This window comes from Somniosus microcephalus, chromosome 16, assembly GCF_052327205.1.
Source record: "Somniosus microcephalus isolate GS21.2 chromosome 16, FLI_Smic_1.0, whole genome shotgun sequence".
Lineage (NCBI taxonomy): Eukaryota > Metazoa > Chordata > Chondrichthyes > Squaliformes > Somniosidae > Somniosus > Somniosus microcephalus.
Window position 1 is genome coordinate 49,598,381 of NC_141002.1, and position 26,848 is coordinate 49,625,228.

Genomic DNA, 26,848 nt, shown 5'->3' on the forward strand with positions numbered 1-26,848 from the left:
AGCATATGCCATAATTTTCAGATGTTTCACTGACCCATTTTAAAGCCAGTCTTCTAATATAGCCCTTACATGTATTAATATTGTGACTTTATTTTATAATGAATCAATGAATCCTCTGGCACACACTGATTTGGAATATAATTACTTCAAAGTATGACATTTAGCAACAGAACTGTGCAGAAGTTTATTGTGACAAATATTGATCAGCATAGAAATATTTGTATCTATTAGAGGGTGATCAAAAAACATCAACAACAATTTGTATTTATGTATCGGGACCCAAAGTGATTCTAGAGAATTGTACAAGGATTGAAACTGTGTGTTCGTGGACTCATGATGCCCTGGGGTGAAAGGGATGCTGTTTCTAGAAAACTCCATGACTGAGTAAACAGCTCCTTCCCTCAGGCTACACACAGCTCAATGCTTGTTCATCTGGCCATGAATGAACACAGATGATCAGAACAGAGACTGAGAATACAATGTGATCCCACCACCAAAGGCATCGTCCCCTCACCTCCCCTTTCAGCATTCCGTAGGGACCGCTCCCTCTGAGACACCCTAGTCCACTCCTCTATCACCCCCAGCACCCCTTCCCCTTCGCCTGGCACCTTCCCGTGCAAGTGCAGGAGATGCAACACCTGCCCTTATCCCTCCCCCCTTCCCACTGTCCAGGGCCCCAAACACCCCTTCCAGGTGAAACAGCGATTTACTTGTACTTCTTGCAATCTAGTATACTGTATTCGCTGCTCACGATGTGGTCTCCTCTGCATTGGGGAGACCAAATGCAGATTGGGTGACCGTTTTGCGGAACACCTCCGTTCAGTCCGTAAGGGTGATCCCGAGCTTCCGGTCGCCTGTCATTTAAATTCACCGCCCCATTCCCACTCAGACCTCACCGTCCTTGGGCTCTTGCATTGTTCCACGGAAACCCAGCGTAAGCTCGAGGAACAGCACCTCATCTTCCGATTAGGCACTTTACAGCCTTCCGGACTCGATATCAAGTTCTCAATTTCAGATCATAACCTCGGCTCCTATTACATTTTAATATATTTTTTATCCACACCTTTGTTTTGTGCCCTACCCCCTTTTTTTCTCTCCCACATGGCAGCTGTCTCCCATTCTGCCAGCGCATTTCACACCTAATCTAGAGCCGTTTTTTGTCTCCACTAGTCCTATCACCATCTCTTCTCATTTTGAATACCTCTTAATGTCTCTTCACTTCTCTTTTGTTCTTTCATCCCCATTTCCCAGCCCCCAAACTGGCCTTTTAATCTGTTTAATTTCCTGTTTTCTCAGTCCTGACGAAGGGTTTCAACCTGAAACGTTGACTCTATTTCTCTCTCCACGGATGTTGCCTGGCCTGCTGAGATTTTCCAGCATTTTCTGTTGTTATTTCGGATTTCCAGCATCCGCAGTATTTTGCTATCGTACTGAGAATACAATGTTTGCTTCCTCCTATCTTTTTCAGGAACCAAACAAAAACACTACTGTCTCTGAGGAGATCTCTTATCAACTTCTTTCCAAATTTTTTCAGACCCATCCCCCATTTCCACACCCTGACCTTGTGAATAATGTGCACACTTTGTATCAGTGTAGCCTCTTGTCATTAGCAATGCTACATTAGATACCACATTGGTATGTAAAAAACTACTTATAAGAAGTGACTGTTTTATCAGGATGAGTAAGATTATAGTTATTGCTGTAATCAGCAATTCCTTGTGGCAGTCAATTTAAACCTCTATAGTGAGGAATAGGCAGATCAAAAATATTTAGGCTATGATGTTTAGTTGTGCGTGTAGGACCCTCGGCCTCAGCCATTACAAATGCCACTGCACACAAGAAAATGAAAGCTGGGGTGGCAAACCTGTCTGAAAATATTTCTCATCATCTGTAAAAAAAAAAAAAAAAAATCTTGAGAGGTTCAGATGATTTTTTTTTTCTAAATTATACATTTTGACAATGGGAAACCAGGCTGGTTGCAGTAGAATCATGTGCTTACTGCATTTGAAACTATCATTCAGTGGACATATGAAGGAACTGTGGGGGATCCTTGTCTACAATGGAACAATTTCAGAAAGCGGTCAGTTTCACTAGAGCTGTCAATGCTGAAGGCTACGATGCTGACTTCATTCAGAGTTTGTAGATGTAGTTGAACAAAAAGACATAAGTCAGCTTCTATTAGTTTAATAGAGGTCGATCGGCATTATCTTCAGCAGGATCCTGCAAATCTACAGATCTCATTTAATATTCATTTATGAGTTTAAAGAACAGTAACTCAGCAAGACTCCTAATCTTCAGACAAGGTTAAGGAAAAAGAGAAACATTTTAAAATTATCTTTCATTTTCTTCCACAAGTACGTGATCCTTTTCCATCCAATTTTCTTCCTTCCCTCCTGAAAGCACTGACTCATACTAGGACCTAGTTCTGGGTACTCTCCAGTATTTTGCCAAAGTAGGTGTCTACATTTGTGAGTCTAGACAGTGAGTAGTGGCAGGCCATCAACTATGGGGAACATCACGGCTGAGTTCAATCCTGTCTTGACCTGACATCCAAATATGTATTTTACTTAGGGTGACCATGTTTTCTAAACCGAATCCGGGGACACACAGGGTGGGAGCACAGCAAAGTAACCAGGATGCATTTCAAAAAAACCGGCATGACGACTTTATTGCTTCTGCTAGTGGAATACGGGTAGAGACAACTCCATTTTCACTTTACACAAATCTCGAATCTTGCGTGATCTGGCAATAGTGTTGTACCATCTATACTTGTCCCCAAATATCCTAACTTTTAATTTCTCAATTTTAAATCTGTTCCAAACAGACTGAGATTTTCATATAAGGTGTGAAACACCCTCTGTCTCTGAAGGTTTCAGAAACCTCTTCCCTGTGGGAGAATTTAGAGCTTGCCTTATTCAATAAAAAAACACAATGCACCATACTAATCTGAGGTAAAGTAAATCCACTCACCCACCAACTCTCTCAGGCATTTTAAAGGTTCCGCTCTCCGGCCAGTCACTATTGGCAGAAACATGGGCTAAGGTGACTCAATCCCCCCAGAGTGCGGCCTGAGCTATTGATGGGGCCTTTTCTCCGCCGCGCTGCATTCTGGAAAGGTGGGGTCGCCTTCATTCAACCGGCTTCTGGAATCCGTTCCTGAGCTCAAAATGGGTGGGAACGGGCCAAGAATCTCCCCCCCCCCATTCGCGTTTAAAAAAACTTGGGTGAAGAGATGCATTATAGCCCCGCTTGGGGCACTGACTTTTAAAAGTTGAGAAAATTAGCGCCAGGCGCTAATGTTTCTAAACTTTTGAAAAATTCGCCTTTGCACTCCCAAGAAGGAAGTGGAGCACTAAATCAAGCGCTCCGCTTCCTTCTTGGAGCACAATCAGCAGCAGGTGGGGCAGAGACTTCAGCAGCGCTGTACACTGAGAGTGCAGTGCTGCCGAGTTCAAAAGCTCCTTCCCTTCCTTAAAGGGAAGGGCCATCACTGCAGGCCCTGTAATATAAAAAGTACCTACCTGGACCACCAAGGCAGCCGCGATCCTGCGCGATCAGCCTGGCACTCAAGCCCCCCAAAGCGGCTGGCCGCCCGATGCACGCCTCCTGCAGCTGTCGGTGTTTTCAACCGGCGCTGCTGCAGGGGGCAGAAGTCAATTTCGGGTCTGGGGCGCTACCAGGGTGATGAGCATGGTGATGACGTCACGCTCTCTGGGTAGAGATCGGGGTGCAACGCTGTAATGCCACTGCAAAACTCCCGCTGAATATGGCGGGAGTCGATGTCAGCACCATGTCCTGTCGCAAAGCTATTTGCGCCACATTAGCGGGGGCGCTAACGTGAGACGCAAAGGCACCCAATTTTGCCCCCAAAGACTATATGGGGATGAATTTTCTGAACCGGGGACTCTTCTGGGGACATTATTTGCCCAGGGACACAGTGCCTAATCCGGGGACTGTCCCCAGAAAACGGGGACGTATGGCCAGCCTAATTTTACTACAAAGGTGACTATAGTGATCAGGAGTGACAATGTTAGCTGATTTTCTCCACCCTAGCCCAGGGACATTGAGGCCAATTGTAGCGCTCATAGTCCTGCCTCAGCTGAAATCAACTAACTCAGCACAGACTGGAAATGGAACATGAGACATTAATGGTCAGTATGACTCAGTCCCACACTGGACAGTGCTTTTATCAATTGAGCCATTGCACAGTAGAACGATCCTTTTAACAGGTAATGTTATAGTGAAATGATTGCTTGTTCATACGGTGGCAGATTTGTCCATTGGACTGAAAATGTTACTGAAACATAAGGATCAATTAACTGATTCTGCACTTCCAGGAGCAAGCCACCATAGTGTAAATGCACTTTTTGAATTAGTATTGAATATGCAGTGGTTTTGCTGAAATTGAACTTGCAATTTTCTATGATTTATCAGGCAGCCAATTAACAATCATACAGCCAGCTCTTGGTGCAGAGCAGTTCCTGATTTGAGAATCCAATTGCCCTCAAAGCCCTGGGAATTCAGTGCTCTAATGCCAGAGTTAACAGGTTTCTTCCAGTTGATCTTTACTCTTTTCCCTGCTTACTTTCCTTTATTTGTTTTCCTCCATTTCATATTAATTTGATCACATCTATCCCTCCCTACAGCTGGCAGTCATTAATCCCTGTATATTACCCATGCTTATTGTCTCAATCTGTTCAAAAGTGTTATTGCTGCTGGTTCTGGCTCTGACATTCTTACAGTGCCTGATTGCACTCTGTGCTGTTAACATGTTGTATTTTCCAAACATAAACAAACAAGTGGAAGATTTTCCTGTTCCTGCGCCTGGGACTATTGGATCATCTGGGCGAATGCAGGAAAATCAGGAAGGGAGGAGCACCACCCCAATTGCGCCCACCATTCTTTAAATGAATGGATAAATCAAGCAGGTTCCCTTATGGACACGTGCTCCTCCCCACTCAATTTTCCTGTATTAACTGCCACAGATGATCCAATAGCCCCATGCACAAGAACAGGAAAATCTGCCCCCAATAAAGGAGGACTCAGTAGTATGACACAGGGTGATGAGACATGGGTCTGTGCCTGTGATTTGCTCCATACTGAGTTCTCAGTCTGAGCAAGTCACTTCCTCAGACAGGCAGAGAGAAAGTATGAGCGAGTCAATCTGTGCCACTCTCCTGAGCAGCTGGTTGCTGAGCAATATTGGCAGAGGTTCAGCAGCAGCTTGCTGGGAAGAAAAATAATTAAAAAACAAATTTAAGTTTAATGGAAATGAAAGTCGTAACTGGAAAATTAGCTATACTTTGTACTGTCATGTGCAGCATTTTCAGTAAACTGGACAAAACTTTCTCAAAAGATTAATTATAGACAATGAAAAACACAGTGCAATGTTCTCACTCGAATATGGCAGTAAAGGGACAACAGTTAGCTTATTGAAGCCTGAAAGGACTACCTAGTGAGTTAACGCTTCTGTTCATTTATTGCTGCATGCTTGTAGATGTTGCCAAGAATCACTGGACCCAGTCAGATCCCACACTTTTGCTATCTGCATTTGGATATTACATATTACTGTACATAGTTAGGGGTGTAGTTAGCAATTGAAGTTTCTACAGACGCTACCTGATCCGATCCCCTTTCCCATAGTTCTGGGACTCGAGCACAAACACCAACTTTGCAGATATCACCATACATGCTGCTTATTTTCGGGATCGATGTAAAAAAAAACTGATGTCACCAGTATGAGACTGAGCTATGCTGTGAATCCCTCCAATTGATTTGCCCATTGCTGTCAAGACAATGCTGAACAAATTTTAATGCAATTTTCTGCCTATCTGCCCAATATTGCTGGTACTGATTGGACCCTACCTTTCTGATTTTTGTGCGCCACCATACAGTCTGCCCAGTGTTATTGGATCCCAAAATAACAATATCTGGTGTAAATTAATTTCTATGTATACCGGTGGGTTTTTTTCAGTTGAAAAACAGAAGCCCAGTTACACTCTGCTGTTTGACAACGCCAGTTTATTCTGAATGATACAGTGAACACCAGAATAACAAGGTAACATACAATACTGTTGGGAAGACACTGGTCAACAAACATAATTAGCTGATGAGTGCATAATGCTGAAAAGTCTACCCTGGAAGAATGCAATGTGCAGTGAAGCATTCAGGAGCGAGTAACACTGATCCTGTATAGTATTGCAAAATAAAACAAACCACCGGAGCCAGAACCAAATACCATGCAGTGCCTCCAAAGTCAAGTGGCAAGAATGTTGACGTTACACAATCCGAATGGTTTTGATTTTTCCAATCTCAATACTTGCTATTATAGATCCAATCAATTTACTAAGTAGCAAATAGTTTGGACTTCATTTTCCCCCACAAGTCAAATCCATCAATATACTCTTTTGATTCTAGTTTTTTCCTTTGCTTTCCAATGTTTATTATACAAAAGAAACAGAGACTATGGCGGATGTGGGAAGTGCTTTTTTAAATATATTTTTGCAGCAAAATGGTTGGCTATTTAAATGTTTTAGACAGAGAAGCTCTGAGGGAGTTATTGATGGATTTTGATAATGTTTAGAGTGGCAGTTCACTGAGATTCAGCTGCATGTAATACATGAATTGGGGTGGCACTTTGAAAACACATGGAGACACTGCCCCATTTATAGGGAGCATGACAAACTTGAACATTTGCCCTCTTCTCCAGATTAATGGTTTATAAGTAATGTATATAAAATAATGTTCAGGCTAACAATGTACATAGCTATTAGTCTACATTACTAACATGTATATTTTCCTTTAAGTGTTTCAAGTTCCACATGCTGTTTGCGTCAATGCTAATAATAATCTTTAAAGTTCTGGTTCCCACGATGGGAACTCTAGTTGCCACCAAAGCACGATGCTACAAGATGATGGGACACAGGTCTGTGTCTGTAACATACCCACCTCTCCCACTTTAACTTCTTACACATGACATCAAAGGGTAGACCTCAAGTCAAGGCCAGACACTTTATCCAGAGGGAGGGAGGTAAATCACCCAGAAGTCAAGCAGTTGCACAGCTCCTAACAGCTGAATTAACCGTGCCAGGCTTGAACATCATGTTGTCCAGGGAGACTTAAGTAGCAGCGGCAAAACGAAATACAAGAACAAAAATATAGAATTTTTAAAAAACATTCTGTATTCTGTGGCCAGTAGCTCTAGCATGAGAAGGAATATCCCTGTCCTCATTTTTTAATGGTTGCCACCTTCTGAAATGGTGAAAAAATGGACAAAGATCAGCAGATTTTGCACTGTTTTTCTTTTGGATAAAGTGAGGCACATAGTAGGGTTTAACTTGGAGGCAGGTAGGGAGAGGGGGTGCTGGATTGCAGTTGGGAAACCCGGGAGAACGTGTTTCCCTAGCAAATGTAACGACAAGGCCAGATTAAACATTTTTTTTCTCTGTTTCCCCCCCACAGCCAGCCAGATTGAGAGGCTGGGTAGGCCATCACAGTCGGGGAGCAGAGAGGAGGGGGAGAGGGATCGGAGGCCGGGATCGGGGGCGGGGGGAGCGGTCAGAAGGCCAGGATCAGGGGGGTGGATCAGAAAGATGGTATCAAGTGAGGGTCAGAAGGCTGGGATCGGGAATCAGGGAGGTAGGTCGGGAAGCCAGGATCGGAGATGGTCGGAGATCGGTGGGGGGGGGGGGGGGTGGTTGGAAGGCTGGGATCTGGGGTTGGAGAACGTGGGGGAGATCGGGGTCCAGGGATAGGAGGCCGAAGGGGGTGAGGTTCAGGGTCTGGGGATCGGAGGCCGGAGGAGGATTCGGGAGCCAGTGATCGGGAGGCCGGAGGGGTGGGTCGGGGGCCGGAGATTGAAGGCCGGAGGGCAGGAGGGGAGGTCGGGGCCTGAGGATCAGTGGCTGGAGAGGGGGTCGGGGGCCAGGGATTGGAGGCCAGAGAGGGGTTCGGGAGCTCGGGGCTGGGAACGGGAGGCCGGGGGGGGGGGGGGTCGGAGATTGGAAGCCTCGTGGGGGCTGGCGGTTGGAGGCCTCATGGGGGAGGTCAGGGGAGATCAGAAGGATCGGAGGTGTCCAATCACGAGGCAGGAACGCTGGATCCAGTAGGTAAGTGGAAAGGCACTTACCTCCTGAATCCAGCAGTTCTCACCTTCCTTTAGTTGCCGGTATCCCCGAGGCCCAGGAAACCCGGCCTCCCAGATTTAAATTTAAAATGGAGATTCAAAATGAGGCACGCAGCCTCATTATAATATTTAATGTGCCAACCCGCCTCCTGGGAGCCGGTATCCCCCCATCCCCGTTAAAACCGGAAGTGGGCGGGTTGGGGTCGGGATTCAGATTTCTACCTATTTAACCTCCCACCCAACCTAAACCCACCCATTTTTGGGGGTTAAAATTCCCCCCACTATGTTGCACTGAAATGTTTGTTGAAATGTGGAAAAAGTTTCACCTCAGTGACATGGGAAAATGCCAAGTGCATTCGGTATATTTAGGGATGCTTTTTGTTGCCTTCTCTCTTCATCTGTGCAGATTAAAGACAGTAAAATTCTGCCTAAAACTTACTGGAACAATAATAACAAATTGATTTCATCCTTCAGCAGCACTGGGGAAATTCTGCTGCTTTCCAGGCTTTTTCTCTGCTCGGTAGAAGTGATTTTGAGAGGCAAGGCTGATTGTTAGGAGGAGTTTGAAAGAGAAAGTGCAAATATGATGAACTAGATATTAGCTAAGTGCTCGAAAAATTATGGCTTTCAACTTTAGTCATTATTTTTAATCAGCTAGTGCTCACATGTGCTGCTCTTGGGTATGCGCAGGTGTTAGGGCACTGTGTGCATTTCTCAGCAGGATATAGCAGTAGCACTCACACTGTTGCAGAGGGAGAAGAGGAGCTTGGTGTGGCACAGTGTGTTTATTTACACCTCCCCTCTAACTGGTTTAATTAATGAAAATTTGACTTAGATCAGTATTTTATTTGCCCATTAGATTGATTTTACAAAATGGCCAATTTATTTAAAACGTTCAACCGGTAACTAACCTAATTTTGAACTCCCCAACTCTGCTAATGAAAAAAAAGAGGCAGTGGGCAACCCTGCGCTTTTTCCACACTGGCATGGTACGGAAATATTGTGCGGCATTTGATAGGAGAAGCAGAGTAAGGTATAGCTTTAGTGTGCTACTGTTAGCCATAACACTGTGCCAGTATTACAGCTTAATGGTGACGTACCACTAATACAATGTTATCCTGCAGTTTAAAGCACTCCCAATTAGTTTGTGGGAAAGCCTAGTGTCTACAAAGGAGACATTTTACTGATACTCAGTTTAGGTGAGAACTCAATGCACATTGAGGACATTAGGTGAATCTTTTTGTTTTATACTGCCCCATCAAACACTTCTAGATCAGGTACAGCACACATTTAATGCAAGAAAAGTCTCAGGGCTAGAAATTTGTCTTGGGCAGTGGTGCAAACTGGGCGGTATCGGATCTGGCGCCCGTTATACGCAGTGGAGCTGAATATCAGGCACTGCGTATAATGGGCGGCCAATCCGCTACCGCCCATTTACCCCGAGACGAATTTCTAGACCTCACTATCCAATCAAACACTCCCAGGTCATGGTCAACAATGGTTAAATGCAGAGTAAAGTTCCTTCTGCACTGCTGATGTTGTGTGCCCAATGCTTACCTGAAGAATTCAGGACTTCTAAGGCTGCTTATCAACAATTGCTTCTTTGTAAAATATGAACCACTATCCATTGAACCATTTACAATGTTCTTGTATCTAAATTCAAATACTTCATTATAAAATCCATTAGCTTGCATGAAAGATTGTTCATGTGTGAGAGATGACTGATAAATGCTAAGCACAATGACTGCTGAACTTAGGAAAAGTGAATAAAAATTCCAATTAATTAAAATAGAAAACAATAGGGCTGAGAGTGCGCACTTTTGCAAGATGTGCTCATGGCTGGGATTCTTTTACCCCATGTTGTTCTGGAATCAGAATGATGGATGTAAGGGTGTGCACATGGATGATATTTTCTTTATAATGGGAGAAGATTGGCTCTGTTGGAATGCTATGCAATAGGGTTTATTGGCAAAGGATTTGGACACTGGAATTCTAAAAAGAGAATGAATGGGGCCAGGTTTGCTCCACCAGAATTCTAAACAATGTGAATGAATTGAAAAGGATTCAGTTCACTGGAATTCCATACAGTGGTAGTGAATGGGAAAGCCTTTATTTGTTGAAGCTCTATTTATGTCAAACTGACTGCAGTTTAAGGTGATAGAAACTGAAAATGTCCATCTGTCTGTCGATCATTGATCTGAGGCAAAAATGTCTTGACTATTGGCCTTATGTTGAACTGGATAATGCTGTGAGGCTGGTAACTAATACAGCATCTCTCAAGTTTTTGACAGGCCACAGCTGTTGCAATGCCTACTTAAGAAATGATGTTGCAGCTGAGCATTGGAAGTTTCTTTTGTTTTAAATAGAAAATTTTACAGGAATATTTTTCTGTATACATTTTTAATTAAAGCAAATCTGTGTAGGATAGAAATATCAGCTTCAGTTCAAAAATATATTCAGATTTTCCATTGACTATTTCTGTTACAGGAAGTGCTTCTGTCAGGAACTTTCGCTGTTACATCAACACCTTTCAACAAGATCAGATAGTAGTAATGGTTTATTCTTCAAAAACCCAGGTAGCCATTGTAATTTTTGGTACCAATAGCACCACTAGACTGGGCAACCTAAAACAGCCATAAGAGGACGTAATCTTTCAGATGACCTACTGTTGAGTTTAATTTTAGTTGCCCATTGCTGAAACTATTTTATAAAAAGCAAATGTGTTTTTTTCATGCCACAGTACACAAGACCAGGAGCTGCAATAAAGACAACAGAATGAAAAGGTCTAGTATTCTCAACACCAGTTAGAAACTTGGCGTGGAACAGTCTTTTGGCGATTTGGGAGAGTGGTGGTAGGAGAGGAGAGGCGGTTACATAACTGTCCTCCTCATTCTGCAGTAAGACAAGCCAAAGATTACAGCACAGTCACAAAGGGTCAGAAAAAGAAAGAGACCCAATAACCTTATGGTGTCAATCTGTCATGTGAGCTTTTTTGTTCAAAACACCAGATTCTAGAGCCCTTTTTCACTCTTTCTCTTCCTCGTTATCATTCTCTTTCTCCTCTTCTTCTGGCTCACTTAGGAATGGTAGTTGTGTTTCTGACTTTCCCAGCAGCAGTGCTCCCCTTTCCAAGTCAATCACACACTGTGGGTAACAAATAACAATATTTTTTTCCGTGGAAAGTGGTAAATATAGTGAAAATGTCTACAACTGAGCTATTGATTTTCCACTGGTAATGGTGAACATAAGAACATAAGAAATAAGAGCAGGAGTAGGCCATACGCCCCCTTGAGCCTGCTCCGCCATTCAATAAGATCATGGCTGATCATCGATCTCAACTCCACTTTCCCGCCCGATCTCCATACCCCTTGATTCCCCTAGAGTCCTAAAATCTATCTATCTCAGCCTTGAATATATTCAAAGACTCAACATGCACAGCCCTCTGGGGCAGAGAATTCCAAAGATTCACAACCCTCTGAGTGAAGAAATTCCTCCTCATCTGTCTTAAATGGCCTACTCCTTATCCTGAGACTATGCCCCCTAGTTTTAGACACACCAGCCAGGGGAAACAACCTCTCAGCATCTACCCTGTCAATCCACTTCAAAATCTTTTATGTTTCAATGAGATCACCTCTCATTCTTCTAAACTCCAGCGAGTATAGGCCCATTCTACACAATCTCTCCTCATAGGACAGCCCTTTCATCCCAGGAATCAATCTAGTGAACCTTCGTTGCACCGCCTCCAAGGCAAGTATATCCTTCCTTAGATAAGGAGACCAAAACTGTGCACAGTACTCCAGGTGTGGTCTCACCAAGGCCCTGTACAATTGTAGCAAGACTTCCTTACTCTTATACTCCAACCCCCTTGCAATAAAGGCCAACATGCCATTTGCCTTCCTTATTGCTTGCCGTACCTGCATGCTAGCTTTCTGTGTTTCTTGCATGGGGACACCTAAATCTCTCTGAACACCAACATTTGAAAGTTTTTCACCATTTAAAAAATATTTTGTTTTTCTATTCTTCCTACCAAAGTGAATAACCTCACATTTCCCTACATTATACTCCATCTGCCACGTTACTGCCCACTCACTTAGTCTATCTATATCCCTTTGCAGACTCTTTGGGGTGATTTTGCCAATGGGGAGCTTTTGGAGGCGGGACTCCCACTTGTCGGGTTTCAGTCCCGCCTCCATTAACTTCTGGCCAACCCACACTATTTTCCCTTGATTGACCTTGTTAAGCCCGCCCAGTGGGCTTAGCAGGCCAATTAAGGGAAAGCCGGTTGCAGAGAATGTCAACGTATGACGTTTCATCTGTCAAAAAATTTTGACAGATGAATTGTCATCGTTTGACAGCTCTGTGAAGCTGTCAAATGCTGACATTCTCTGTAGTTTGATGAGTTCTTAAATTCAAGGCCTCATCAAACCTCTTTCTTTTGCAGAAATGAGATGGTTGTTGCATTGGAGAATGCAACAGCCATCTGTCATCTCTGCCGCGGAGGTGCGAGACTCTCCGCATCCCCACCAATTAAAGCCTGCAGGAAGAAACAAAGTTAAGTACACTTTTTCTAACACTTTCCACTTACCTCAGATACTCACCTCTCCACACTTGCACCCATCACTTTTGGACCCTGCAGACCCACTACTCGCCTCGGTGACCCTGGCGGGTTTCAGAGCCTTCGGGAAGCCCACATTTCAGGGCTCAAAATGGGGATAATCCTCTTATCTGCCTGTTAACCACCTGTTAACAGGCTGTTAAGTGGCACGAATCCCCTTCCCGCCTCCAAGGAGATGGTACCCGACGTGGGATGGCTACCCTCTCCTGGCAAGATGGCACGGAGACGGGTTGGGGCCGGGTTGGGCACCCGCCCCCAAATTCTGCCATTTTTCCGGCAGCCCTGCCTCCATACCCGCCTCCACAGGGCTGGCAAGATCGTGCCCTTTGTGTTCTCCTCACAGCTTACTGTCCCACCTAGCTTTGTATCATCAGCAAACTTGGATACATTACACTCGGTCCCGTCATCTAGGTCATTAATATAGATTGTAAATAACTGAGGCCCCAACACTGAACGTTGCGGCACCCCACTAGTTACAGCCTGCCAAACTGAAAAAGATCCGTTTATCCCTACTCTCTGTTTTCTGTCTGTTAACTAATCCTCTATCCATGCTACTATATTACCCCAACCCAGCAAACCCTAATCTTGTGTAATAACCTTTTATGTGGCATCTTATCGAATGCCTTTTGGAAATCCAAATATACTATATCCACTGGTTCCCCTTTATCTACCCTGTTAGTTACATCCTCAAAAAACTCTAATAAATTTGTCAAATACAATTTCCCTTTCATAAAACCTTGTTGACTCTGCCTAATCATGTTATGATTTTCTAAGTGCCCTGATACCACTTCCTTAACAATGGTTTCCAGCATTTTCCCGACGACTGATGTCAGGCTAACTGGCCTGTAGTTCCCTGTTTTTTTTCTCCCTTCTTTCTTGAATAGTGGTGTTACATTTGCGACCTTCCAATCCGCTGGAACCACTCTAGAATCTAGGGATTTTGGAATATCAAAACCAATGCATCCACTATCTCTTCAGCCACCTCTTTTAGAACCCTAGGATGTAGGCCGTTAGGTCCAGGGGATTTGTCGGCTTTTAGTCCCATTCGTTTCTCTAGTACTTTTTCTCTGCTTCTATTAATTACATTTAAGTTCCTCACCCTCATTCGACCCTTGGTACCCCACCATTTTTGGTATGCTTTTTGTGTCTTCTACCGTGAAGACAGATACAAAATATTTGTTTGACGTTTCTGCCATTTCCTTATTAGAAACATAGAAACATAGAAGATAGGAGCAGGAGTAGGCTATTCGGCCCCTCGAGCCTGCTCCGCCATTCAATGCGATCATGGCTGATCATCCAAAATCAGTACCCGGTCCCTGCTTTCTCCCCATACCCCTTGATCCCTTTAGCCTTAAGAAATATATCCAACTCCTTCTTGAATATATTTAATGTATTGGCCTCTACTGCCTTCTGTGGTAGAGAATTCCACAGGTTCACCACTCTCTGGGTGAAGAAATTCCTCCTCATTTCTGTCGTAAATGGCCTACCCCTTATTCTTAGACTGTGACCCCTGGTTCTGGACTCCCCGACCGTCGGGAACATCCTTCCTGCATCTAGTCTGTCCAGTCCTGTCAGAATTTTATAAGTTTCAATGAGATCCCCTCTCATTCTTCTAAACTCCAGCGAGTACAAGCCCAATCGACCCAATCTCTCCTCATACGTCATTCCTGCCATCCCAGGTATCAGCCTGGTGAATCGTCGCTGAACTCCCTCCATGGCAAGAACATCTTTCCTCAGATAAGGCGACCAAAACTGCACACAATACTCAAGATGTGGTCTCACCAAGGCCCTGTATAACTGCAGCAAGACAACCTTGTTCCTGTACTCAAACCCTCTCGCTACGAAGGCCAACATGCCATTTGCCTTCTTAACCGCCTGCTGCACCTGCATGCTTACCTTCAGCAACTGGTGCACAAGGACACCCAGGTCTCGTTGCACTTCCCCTTCTCCCAATCTATTGCCATTCAGATAATAATCTGCCTTCCTGTTTTTGACACCAAAGTGGATAACCTCGCATTTATCCACGTTATATTGTATCTGCCATGCTTTTGCCCAATCACCCAACCTGTCCAAATCATCCTGGAGTTTCTCAGCATCCTCCTCACAGCACACACGCCCACCCAGCTTTGTGTCATCTGCAAATTTGGAGATATTACATCTAGTTCCCTTGTCTAGATCATTAATATATATTGTGAATAGCTGGGGCCCAAGGACCGATCCCTGCAGTACCCCACTAGTCACTGCCTGCCACTCGAAAAAAGACCTGTTTATTCCAACTCTTTGCTTTCTGTCTGCCAACCAGTTCTCTATCCAAGTCAATACCTTGCCCCCAATCCCATGTGCCTTAACTTTACACGCTAATCTCTTATGCGGGACCTTATCGAAAGCCTTCTGAAAGTCCAAATACACCACATCCACTGGTTCTCCCTTATCTATTTTACCAGTTACATCCTCAAAAAATTCTAGTAGATTAGTCAAGCACGATTTACCTTTTGTAAATCCATGTTGACTTTGTCCGATCCTGTCACTGTTTTCCAAGTGCTCTGCTATTACATCTTTTATAATGGACTCTAGCATTTTCCCCACTACCGATGTCAGGCTTACCGGTCTGTAATTCCCCGTTTCCTCTCTACCACCTTTTTTGAATAGTGGGGTAACATTAGCTACCCTCCAATCCATGGGTACTGTTCCAGATTCCATCGAATGCTGGAAGATGATCAGCAAAGCATCAACTATTTCCAGGGCCACTTCCTTAAGTACCCTAGGATGTAGATTATCAGGCCCTGGGGATTTATCGGCCTTCAATCCCATCAATTTCCCTAACACCATTTCCCTACAAATACTAATTTCTTTCAGTTCCTCCCTTTCATCAGACCCTATGTTCCCCGACATCTCTGGGAGGTTATTTGTGTCCTCCTTTGTGAAGACAGAACCAAAATATGTATTTAATTGGTCAACCATTTCTTTGTTCCCCATTATAAATTCCCCTGATTCTGACTGCAAGGGACCTACGCTTGACTTCACCAATCTTTTTCTCTTCACATATCTATAAAAGCTTTTACAGTCAGTTTTTATGTTCCCTGCAAGCTTACTCTCATATTCTATTTTCCCTTTCTTAATTAGTTCCCCATAATAATTTCTCCTGTCTCAGCCTCTGAGGGACCAATGTTTACTTTTGCTACTCTCTTCCTTTTTACATACTTGTAGAAGCTCTTACAATCTGCTTTTATATTTCTTGCTAGTTTTTTCTCATTCTATTTTTTCCCTTTTAATCAATTTTTTGGTCAACCTTTGCTGGTTTCTGAAACTCTCCCAATCCTCAGGCTTACTATTATTCTTGGCAACATTATAAGCTTCTTCTTTCAATCTAATGCTATCCTTAACTTCTTTAGTTAGCGCATGGTTGGATCACTTTTCCCATGGAATTTTTGTTTCTCAATAGAATGTATTTTTGTTGAGAATTATGAAATATTTCTTTAAATGCTAGCCGCTGCTTATCTACCGCCATACCTTTCAATCTATTTTTCCAATTTACCTTAGCCAACTCGCCCCCCCTATGCAACTGGCTTTATTTAAGTTTAAGACTCTAGTTTCAGACTTCGACAAGTCACTCTCAAAATTAATGTGAAATTCTATCATATTATGATCACTCTGCCCCAGAGGATCCTTTACTATGAGATTGCTAATTAACCCTGTCTCATTACACAGTACATGATTTAAAATAGCCTGTTCTCTGGTTGGTTCTATGACATATTGTTCTAGGAAACTGTCCCGAATGCATTCCATGAACTCGTCTTCCAGACTACCTTTGCCAATTTGATTTGTCCAGTCTATATGAAGATTATTGCATTACCTTTGTTGCAAGCTCCTACTATTTCTTGATTAATATTCTGTCCAACGGTACAGCTACTGTTAGGGGGCTTATATACTACTCCTACCAGTGTTTTCTGCCCCTTGTTATTCCTTATCTCCACCCATACTGATTCTACTTCCTGATCTTCCGAGCCGAGATCTTTTCTTGCTACTGTCCTTATGGCATCCTTTATTATCAGGGCTACTTCCCCCTCTTTTCCATTCTGCCTGTCTTTTCAAAACGTCAAGTGCCCTGGAACATTTAGTTCCTAACCTTGGCCACCTTGCAACCATGTCTCTGTAATGGCTATTAGATCAAACCCATTTATCTCTATTTGTGCCACGAGTTCATCTATCTTGTTACGAATGCTTTGTGCATTTAGATAAAGAGCCTTTAATTTACATTTTTTACCATTATTCCCTGCTTTGACCTTATTCTTTGTTGTACTGCTACCGTTAAACTCTCTGTCCCTTCCTGTCACACTCTGCTTATTTTTACCCAAATCGCTACACTGCTCTATTGCCTTGACCTTTCTCTTTAAATTTCTAAATTTACCCTCACCTTACCCCTCCCCCCCTTTTTCAGAGAGCAACTTGCATTAAGTACCAACTGTAACATAGTAAAATACCCTAAGGTACTTCACAGAGGTGAAAATGGACAATGAGCAATGGTAGGAGAACAATTAGAAAAGGCAACTGAAGGCTTGGTGAGAGATTAATTTTGAGGAGGATTTTGAAGAAGGGGAAAGATGGATGGATTTATGGAGACCATTCCAGAGCATGGGCTAAGATGGCTACAAGTTCACCCATCGAAGCTGGAGAAAGAAAAATCCTAAACTGGCTGAGTGGCAGGAGGCAGAGGGTGATGGTCGAAGGTTGCTTTTGTGACTGGAGGCCTGTGTCCAGTGGGGTACCTCAGGGATCGGTGCTGGGTCCCTTGCTGTTTGTGATCTACATAAATGATTTGGAGGAGAATGTAAAAGGTATGATCAGTAAGTTCGCAGATGACACGAATATTGGTGGGGTGGTAAATTGCGAGGAGGAAAGCCTCAGGCTACAGGACGATATAAATGGGTTGGTCAGATGGGCGGAAAAGTGGCAAATGGAATTTAACCCTGAAAAGTGCGAGGTGATGCATTTTGGACGGACAAATAAGGCAAGGGAATACACAATGAGTGGTAGGACCCTAGGAAGTACAGAGGGTCAGAGGGACCTTGGTGTATATGTACATAGATCCCTGAAGGCAGCGGAATAGGTAGATAAGGTGGTTAAAAAGGAATATGGGATACTTGCCTTCATTAGCCGAGGCATAGAGTATAAGAGCAGGGAGGTTATGATGGAGCTGTACAAAACGCTGGTGAGGCCACAGCTGGAGTACTGTGTGCAGTTCTGGTCGCCTCAATATAGGAAGGATGTGATTGCTTTGGAGGGGGTGCAGAGGAGATTCACCAGGATGTTACCTGGGATGGAGCGTCTCAGCTATGAAGAAAGACTAAACAGGCTGGGGTTGTTTTCCTTGGAGCAAAGAAGGCTGAGGGGGGACCTGATTGAGGTGTACAAAATGATGAGGGGCATAGATAGGGTAGATAAAGAGGAACTTTCCCCCTTAGTTGGGGGGTCAATAACAAGGGGGCATAGATTCAAGGTAAGGGGCAGGAGGTTTAGAGGGGATTTGAGGAGGAACTTTTTCACCCAGAGGGTGGTTGGAGTCTGTAACTCGCTGCCTGAAAGGGTGGTAGAGGAAGGAACCCTCACAACATTCAAGAAGCATTTGGATGAGCACTTGAAATGCCATTGCATACAAGGCTATGGACCAAATGCTGGAAAATGGGATTAGATTGGACAGGGTTGGTTGAAGGCGCAGACACGATGGGCCGAAGGGCCTCTTTCTGTGCTGTATAACTCTATGACTGTATGACTCTAAAGCTGAAGCAAAAAAGGCCGGAATTGCAAAAGTGAAGGGTACATGCTGGCTGGGTGAGGATGCTGTGGTAAGGAGGAACAGAAACATGGCAGAATCTGTAAACAAAGACAATTATTACAAATTTAATTTTGGGGGCGAACAAGAGATCATTGTAGGTTAGCGAGGATGGTGATAGGGGAGCAGAACTTAATGCAGGATAGGTTGCAGATGGCAGGGTTTTAAACATGGAGATTATGTTGTCAGCTTAGCTCAGTTGGTAGGATTTTTGCCTCAACTCCCACACTATTACTGAGACAGTGCTGCAATGTTGGAAGTGCTTTCTTTCACATGAAATGTCAAATCAAGGCCCCATCTGTCTGTCCAGGTGGACATAAAAGATCCCATGGCACTATGAAAAGTAGAGCAAGGAGTGTTCCCATGTCCTAGCCAACAGTTCTCCCTCAATTAACACCAGCAAAAACACATGAACTGGTCATTCATCTTATTTGCTAGTCACTGGATCTTGCTGTATGCAAATTGGCTGTTGTGTTTGTCCAAATAACAACAGTGATTCAGTAATTCATTGTGAAATGCTTTGGGATGTCCTGAGAATGTAAAGCATTATATAATTTTTCTTTCTATCTTAGGACAGCATTGGCGATGTTGATCCTTAAGGTGATGAAAGCATGGATGAGGCTTTTAGCCGTGTTTTAGGGATGAGGTAAGGGTAATGAAGGGGGGAATAGGTAGAAAAGAGAGGAAATTGATAGGATTGAAAGGAGGGTAATGGATGGTAATGAAGGGGAAAGGGAAGGGGCAAAATTTTAGTGTGCTTTGGGGAGAAGCTGGGAATGCGCTTTGGAGTGGTGACAGAAAAGAGAGTGCCAGCATTACCTGAGAGAGAGTGGGGAAGGAGAGTACCAGCATGAACTGGTGGCGGGGGGAGGGGAGAACAATGCCAGTGTGAACTGGGAAATTGGAAGAAAAGTACCAGCTTAATTGAGGAAAAACAAGTATCGGCGGGGGTAATTGTGAGCTTGGGTGACAGATATCGAATAAGCCGCCCATTATACACCGCCCACGATTTTCATTTCCATTGACTTCAATGTTAATGAAAATCAGGAGAAAAGTGTAACGGGCAGCAGATTCGATATCGCCCATTTTAAGGGCAGCTGATTCGATATCGCCCATCGCCCAAAATCAAAATTACTCACAGCATTTTTTGAAGCGGTTGGTCAGCTTTTGCCAATTTTCTAGGTTGGGATGTATGTGGGCGATTCTCCTCTTTGGAGTTGAGTTCTGGCGGGGCACAACTTCCACATCGTCCTCCCCACCTCCCATCTGCCCCAACCATGACCCATTTTTCTGGGTTGAGGCTCATTCCATATGCATGATGGGCTACTGGCAGGATACCCACCAGCAAGAGGAAGCTCACCAATACAACTGAGGAAAATTTGGCAGTGTTGCGGTCAGGGTGGTGTGTCGGTGGTCAGCTGCACAGTCTGAATATCTGTCATTCTCTGCAACCCTGCCCAATTTCGGCAGGATGGCAGGGGGGAATTTTCCTATGGTGTCATCAGCTTATGTATGGGAGCTCATGACATGCATACAGATGCTTTTATTGACAGTTATCATGTAGATAAGGAAAAGGAAGAGGCCAAAGATAAAACCATGAAACATTGCCAAAGTAACTGGAGTGGGAGGAGAAGCCATTGCAGAAGATGTGTTGACTACAGTGGGACAGGTAGTAATGAAACCAAATGAGGATGGTGCCACAGAGGAGGAGCACAGAATAGAGATGGTTTAGGAGGTTGAGGTGGTCGACTGTACTGAATACCATAGAGAAACTGAGAAGGCCAAGAAGGGACAATATGCTAAGGTTGCAGTCACAAATGACATTGATCAGAGCGATCTTGATGCTGTGGGCTGAAAACAGACTGAAGAGATTTGAACAGGGAATTATGTGAGGAGTGGGTGGTGATGACATGTTAGATGACATCAGAGAGCAAAGAGGTTTGAGATAGGGTAGTATCTCAGTAACAAAAATCATCAGACCCAATTTTAGACGTATTTCAGGCACAGGACATTGGTCCCAAAAATTGGCCCTTGTTGTGCCCCTTTTACACCCATAAAATTGGCACAATGGGGTTCAATGTCTACCCCAATAATTCTACACCAGCTGTGGGTCTGATAGCTGCAAAAGAAGACAGAAGGAGAGATGGAAACAAGAGTCAGACAGATAGATGACAGAAATGGAGAACAAGAGACATACAGAAAGACAGAAATTGAAAAAGATTGAAAGAAAGAGAGACTGTTGGAAACAAAAAAGAGATAGTCCGAGACATATTACTTACTTTGAGAGACAGCAGTGTTTGAAGACCAAGGGACAGCTCACATGTATCGTTATCTATAAAACAAAATGTACAACAGCGTTACATTTCCCAACAGCAGGACAGAACAACTTCAGATCATTTAACCAATGCTTTTCCAGGTTGTGATTGAGCAGAGAAGCACAAAAAAGTTGAGATGGAACATTCTTCCATCTTTTAACCTGTAACAATGGCCTTCAAATCCATCACTAATTGTCATGAATCTGAAACATGTGCTCTGGAAGACCAGAAATTGAGTAAAATGGGCCTATACTGTCCGGAGTTTAGAAAAATAAAAAGGTGATCTTATTGAAACATATAAGATTCTGAGAGGGCTTGACAGGGTAGATGCTGAGAGGCTGTTTCCCCTGGCTGGAGAGTCTAGAACTAGGGGGCATAGTCTCAGGATAAGGGGTGGCCCTTTTAGGACTGAGATGAGGAGAAATTTCTTCACTGAGGGTTGTGAATCTTTGGAACTCTCTGCCCCAGAGGGCTGTAGATCCTCAGTCATTGAGTATATTCAAGGCTGAGATAGATAGATTTTTGGACTCTAAGGGAATCAAGGGATATAGGGATCGGGCGGGAAAGTGGAGTTGAGGTCGAAGATCAGCCAGGATCTTATTGAATGGCGTAGCAGGTTCAAGGGACCATGTGGCCTACTCCTGCTCCTGTTTCTTATGTTCTTACCATGGGGATTGAAAGGTTGAGAATATATTTTTCTCATTACAGGACTGGATTTGTACAGAGCTATAGGGGAGCTCAGTGCTAATCAGGTCCTTGCCCCAGTGGTGATATGAGTTTGTGATGCTCTATTCTGGTACACTGAATGCCCATTCTCTCCCAACACCACAACTATGATGGAGAAAATCTGAACATAATCCACCCCTGAGGCTGCCCTTGTGTACTTCCTAGTGGCCAGTTACAGTTTGGCAGATGCGTAGGATTATCTCACCACCCATCTTCTTACCTAGCATGTCATAAGGAGACCTAAAAGACATGAAAGGGATAAAACTGAAAAAAAATCTTTCATCTCTGCCATAAGTGAAGTTGAAAATTATACACTTCAGAAGGACTTTCATCAACAGTGAAGAACAAACAGTCTTATAACACTTTGTCTGTCTACTTACTATTCAGTCATCTCAATTTAAATTACAGTCCATGGCTCCTTCCCATTAAATAAGGAGTGCTTTGTGCGTCAATGCTGACATGCAAGCAGTTGCTTTTGAAGATTTTCTGACCCGATTTTCTACCTATTCATGGAAGGTAGTGAGTCACCTTGTGTTATACTTCTATGGGCATCAGTAGCATTTTTATATCTGAGCCTAGAAAATATCATCCTCCAACCATTAAAATTGGGTGCATGATGAGTTCCGCAGAGGACATGGTTTGCTCAAGTAGGCTTCTTAAAAATGGTTTCTGTTGCAGGTTTTTTTTTCCATTTTCAATTACCTCTTTTTCTCCATGCATTACTTTGATTTGCTGCCGAGTTCTCCATGTTTGCATTTTTGCTTTTTTCCCCTCACAAGCTATTTCATGCAATGGGCCAGCACAACCCAGTTTTTGTCAGCCTTGCAAAAGCAGGGGTAGCAACAATGTCTTTTCCACAAAGTGTCAAACTTAGAACACTGTCTGAGAAATTAATCAGATCAATTTTGAGCTGATAAGGGACTGTTTACAGACAAAGACATGATTAACAGTGGGATGTCCCCTTTGAATATCCAAGTCCACGCCATACCATCAGACATGGATTACATTACACTCAGGTGCTCACATCAAGACAAAGGATTTCTTAATAGACATAGCTTCCATTTAAAAAATGACTTTAGGCCTAGCTACAAATTCATCTAAAAATATATAATGTAGAATGTCTTATAACTAGGAACTAGTTTGGATCTTAGGGCTAGAAATTTGTTATAGCCAAGAAATGGGCGGTGTTTAGACTAAAATGGTTAAGTAGAGCCAGTTGAAAATTGTCTAGGCTGCACGCAAAATTCATCCTCACTCCTCATTAAAATGATTGCAGTCATGATTCTCATCTAAAAACCAAAGCTCTTGGCATTACACTGAAAAGCTGGACCAATATTGGAGGCAGTCGAATTGCAAATCATGATTGCCACAGACATTTTTCACTACTTAAAGGGGAGGTTCATTGATGCTGCAGTGTCTCATTCTTAGCATTGTTGGGTGTGCAGCTGCCCCAACAATCATAAGAAGAAGGACAAGGAGAAGGATCAGCTACTAACAAATCCTGATGGCAAATCACCGCCCCAGGGAGAGAGCCCGAAGGTTTACCAATGAAGCTTTGGAGGCATTGCTTTTAGCAGTGGAGAGCAGGCAGGCGGTCCTATACCTGCCAACTGGCAGGAGGCCCTTGCCATAAGTCTGCCGGACTATGTGGAGGGAGGTGGCACACCATGTCACGGGCAGCACTGTGGTCCCCAGGACCCACACACAGTGCAGGAAGAAGTTTAATGAGCTCACACGGGTGGTCAGGGTGAGTGAAGGCTTCAATAAATGCTACATAGCACCACTGCTCAATGCACCACACCCCAGCACTCACCCACCAACAATCTCTACCTAGCAACACTCACACCCACATCTTGCACCTTGCACACAATGACAGCTCTTCAACTATGGCAGGCACAAGGGTCATTAGCTATTAGAATTCATGTGATATGTGTGATATGTTTATAAAGTTATTAATTGTGTTTGGAATATTTTGTGGTCTCTCTCATTTCACCTTTGCACCCAGGAGGACCCGGTGATATGGCGTGAGACAGGGATGGTATGATGGGGATATGGTGAGCTACGGGGATCTGGGGTTTCATTCATGTGAATCAGAGTCTGATGAGCCAGTCACAGACAGCCCGTCCGGAAGGCCGATTGTCTGCTGCCTCCGCCGTAGATCCTGGAGGGCGAGGTTCACTGCCAGTACTGCCCCCGTGACTTTTAGCAAGTGTTGTAGGTTGGAGCTTTTCAGAACTAATTATGGAGTTTTGTACTTGCCACAACACTCCCTGATACCAAAGAACCTTGAAATGAATAATGAAAACTCTTCCAGTAGTAGGAAGTAGCACACAGCCACTCAAACTTCAAAAACCTGTCAGGTCCGAGTGATTGGTGAGGATCCCTTTAAATAGCGTCGCTGGAGCCGACTTCCTGCTGCTGCATGCCACCTCAATCTGTCATTGCTTTCTCCAGCCGGTAAGTTCAATGACCAAAACGAAGTTGGGAGATCGGGCGTCAAGAGAGCGTTGCACACTCACTGACGTCATGATCTCTGTGACTGCGATGTCCCTGGCAATCAATTTTACTGGCAGCGCTACTGGCAAGACGGATATGTCGTGCGGTGCTGGAGCTGCCATCAGCTGGCAGTAGAGCTCTGAACGGCGTTTTAGTGCCATCTCACGGCGCTAACATGTGGCATTAAACACACAAACTTCTAGCCCATATTGTTTAACAACTGCAAATATAAATGTTGTTGGATGATGATAAAATTACAGGTGGTTGCTGCACCCAATATTCTCACATTTAATTTTTTAATTCCCAACTGTATTTACCTACAGATGTCACCAATTTCCTTGACCTCTTTGGGAATAAGATGATCCCTAAAATTTAAGCCCCAAATTTTCATACAGTGCATTGCGTTAGATTTGCCTGAATGTAAGGTGAGTTGTGCCCACCAATGCATGGCAGAGCTATTTCCACTAGAGTTTCTTGGGTCAGGCATTTGCATATCCATTGGAGGATTCATTGGCGTAAATCCTGTGCAAGTTGGGAGTAACGTGCTGGGGTGCTTTGAAATTAGAGTGTAGCCTTTAAAAAGCCAGCTCTAGCTGACAACTGCAAAAGCAGCCTGGGGGAGCAACAGGTAAGTAACACAGTGCTGTGGGGTAATGTAACTGGATGGCAAGCGTTTTTGTGCCTCTTTTCAAGAATGCTTATCATAGGAGTATTTGGCAAAGGGAGCCATAGAAGTGACAAGGGCATGGCATAGAGGCATAAAAGAAGAACCCACAATTTCAATGAGTCAAGCGGACTGGAAGTTGTGCTCTGCCAGAACTACAAAGCCTGCTCAGTGAAAGAGAGCCAGAGGAGAGACAGACTGCTGGGTCTCTGTGAGAAGAAAGTTCCGGAAACTATCACTTGAGCTGTGTGGAGGGAGGTGCCACTAGCACAGAGTGGCAACAATCTCACCCCCAGGACTGCAGTCCAAACTGTTACAGGCACCTTTTAAACTATTAGGTGCCCCCTCCCCTGTGTTCAGCATGTCAAGTACCACCACCATTTTCTTCATTGTCAGCTGGTTCCTATCTTTATGCTCTTGCCTTAAAATTTGTACAAAGTTTCTACTTGTTAAAATGAATGATTGGAAAATCATAGGTCTGGGGTGTGCAATTTCATGATGTGTACTCTTGGCATGTACCAGGAATGCACTATTAGTTGTTTGCTGATTTAGAACAGGTGATTTTAACTTTCAGTAGTTATATACCCTGACTTCAATGGGAAAGAAAATCATGTGAGGTGTGTAATCGGCGACAATCAGTTACTGGCCATTTTCTGCCACTGACAAAAGTTAAAATCAGCCCTATAATGTCGTTAATAAACATAAATCCAAAAGCAAACATTAAATTAGCCTATAAAATATTCAAAATTCATTATTAATGCAGTTTCAAAAATTTTATATGAAGAAATTTGTTGAAAAAAAATGTTCCGGAGAGATTTTTAAATTTTAAATTCTCCTGAACACATTTCAGAAATTCCTCCCCTTCTCTGCCCTTAACACAATCACTGCCCCATTCAATATTGGGTTAGTTAAAGTCTCCCATTATCACTACTCTATAGTTCTTGCACCTCTCAGTAATTTCTTTGCAAATCTGCTCCTCCCTCTCCTTCCCACTATTTGGTGACCGATAAAATAGACCAAGTAACACAATAGCTCCTCTATTATTTCTCAACTCCAACCAAATAGATTCTGTCCTTGACCCCTCAAGGACATTCTCTCTTTCTAGCACTGTAATATTTTCCTTAATCAAAACTGCTACCCACTTTTTTTCCTTCCCTATCTTTCCTGAATACCCTGTAGCCGGGGATATTAAGCATCATATTCCCATGTGGTGATTTGCACCTACATCTCACCAACCCTATTTGCTCTTACTTCATGTATTTACACACAGGTACTCCAAACCTAACTTAGACCTCTTTGTATTTTCTATAATCCCATCTAATTCTGTATTATTTTTAACTCTAACTGTCATTCCCACTCCTCTGTGCATCTTGTTTCTACTTTTTAATACTACATCTTGGTGCCCAACCCCTACCGAATTAGTTTAAACCCGCCCCCTTGAAATAAAAGCTTTGTAAATTCAATCTCAAATCTCAGTCTCATTTCTTTCAAAATATTTTGGAAGAAGCAAAGAAACTCTGAGATCCTCACAGTATGAGAGGACACATCCTTCTGCTCTTCAATGTCTCTTGATGCATAGATTGCATCCTGGGACATTTTGCAAACTACATATGCTCGGAATGTACTGATGTGATCAAAAGCTCTCTTAACTGTAATGGAGTAAAAATATCCAGTTAAAGCCCAGGCTTTTGGGAGAGGTGGATATTTTAAGTAAAAATATTGGCCCTGAATTTGCGGTCGGAGGCTTCCCGCGGGGAAATGCCTCCGATCCGCAAATAAAATGCCCGCGTACCTGGTGGTCCAGGAGGTACGGAGACTCGCAGTCCTGGGCCACTCCGGGTAGCTGCGGGAAGAGGCCCATGTATCCCGGGGGCGCAGGCAGTTTGCAAGCGCCCCTAGGATAATGTGGGCCGGCCCAACGAATGAAAAAAAAAGACTTTGCATTTATATAACGCCTTTCACGGCCACCGGACATCTCAAAGTGCTTTACAGCCAATGAAGTACTTTTGGAGTGTAGTCACTGTTGTAATGTGGGAAACAGCAAGCTCCCACAAACAGCAATGTGATAATGACCAGT

At 43.6% G+C, this 26,848-nt stretch overlaps 1 protein-coding gene across 1 annotated transcript in view; it reads right to left on the reverse strand.

Moving 5' to 3' along the window:
• Window positions 1-6,004: 6,004 nt before the first annotated feature.
• nrip2 (nuclear receptor interacting protein 2) overlaps window positions 6,005-26,848 on the reverse strand; it is a 75,583-nt gene continuing 54,739 nt past the window's right edge. Inside the window, exons 5-6 of the mRNA XM_086008991.1 lie at window positions 20,850-20,902; window positions 6,005-11,269 (exon numbers count right to left, since the gene is read on the reverse strand). Coding sequence (XP_085865117.1) covers window positions 11,150-11,269; window positions 20,850-20,902 — 173 coding nt within the window. The 3' untranslated portion in view covers window positions 6,005-11,149. The remainder of the gene's footprint in view (window positions 11,270-20,849; window positions 20,903-26,848) is intronic.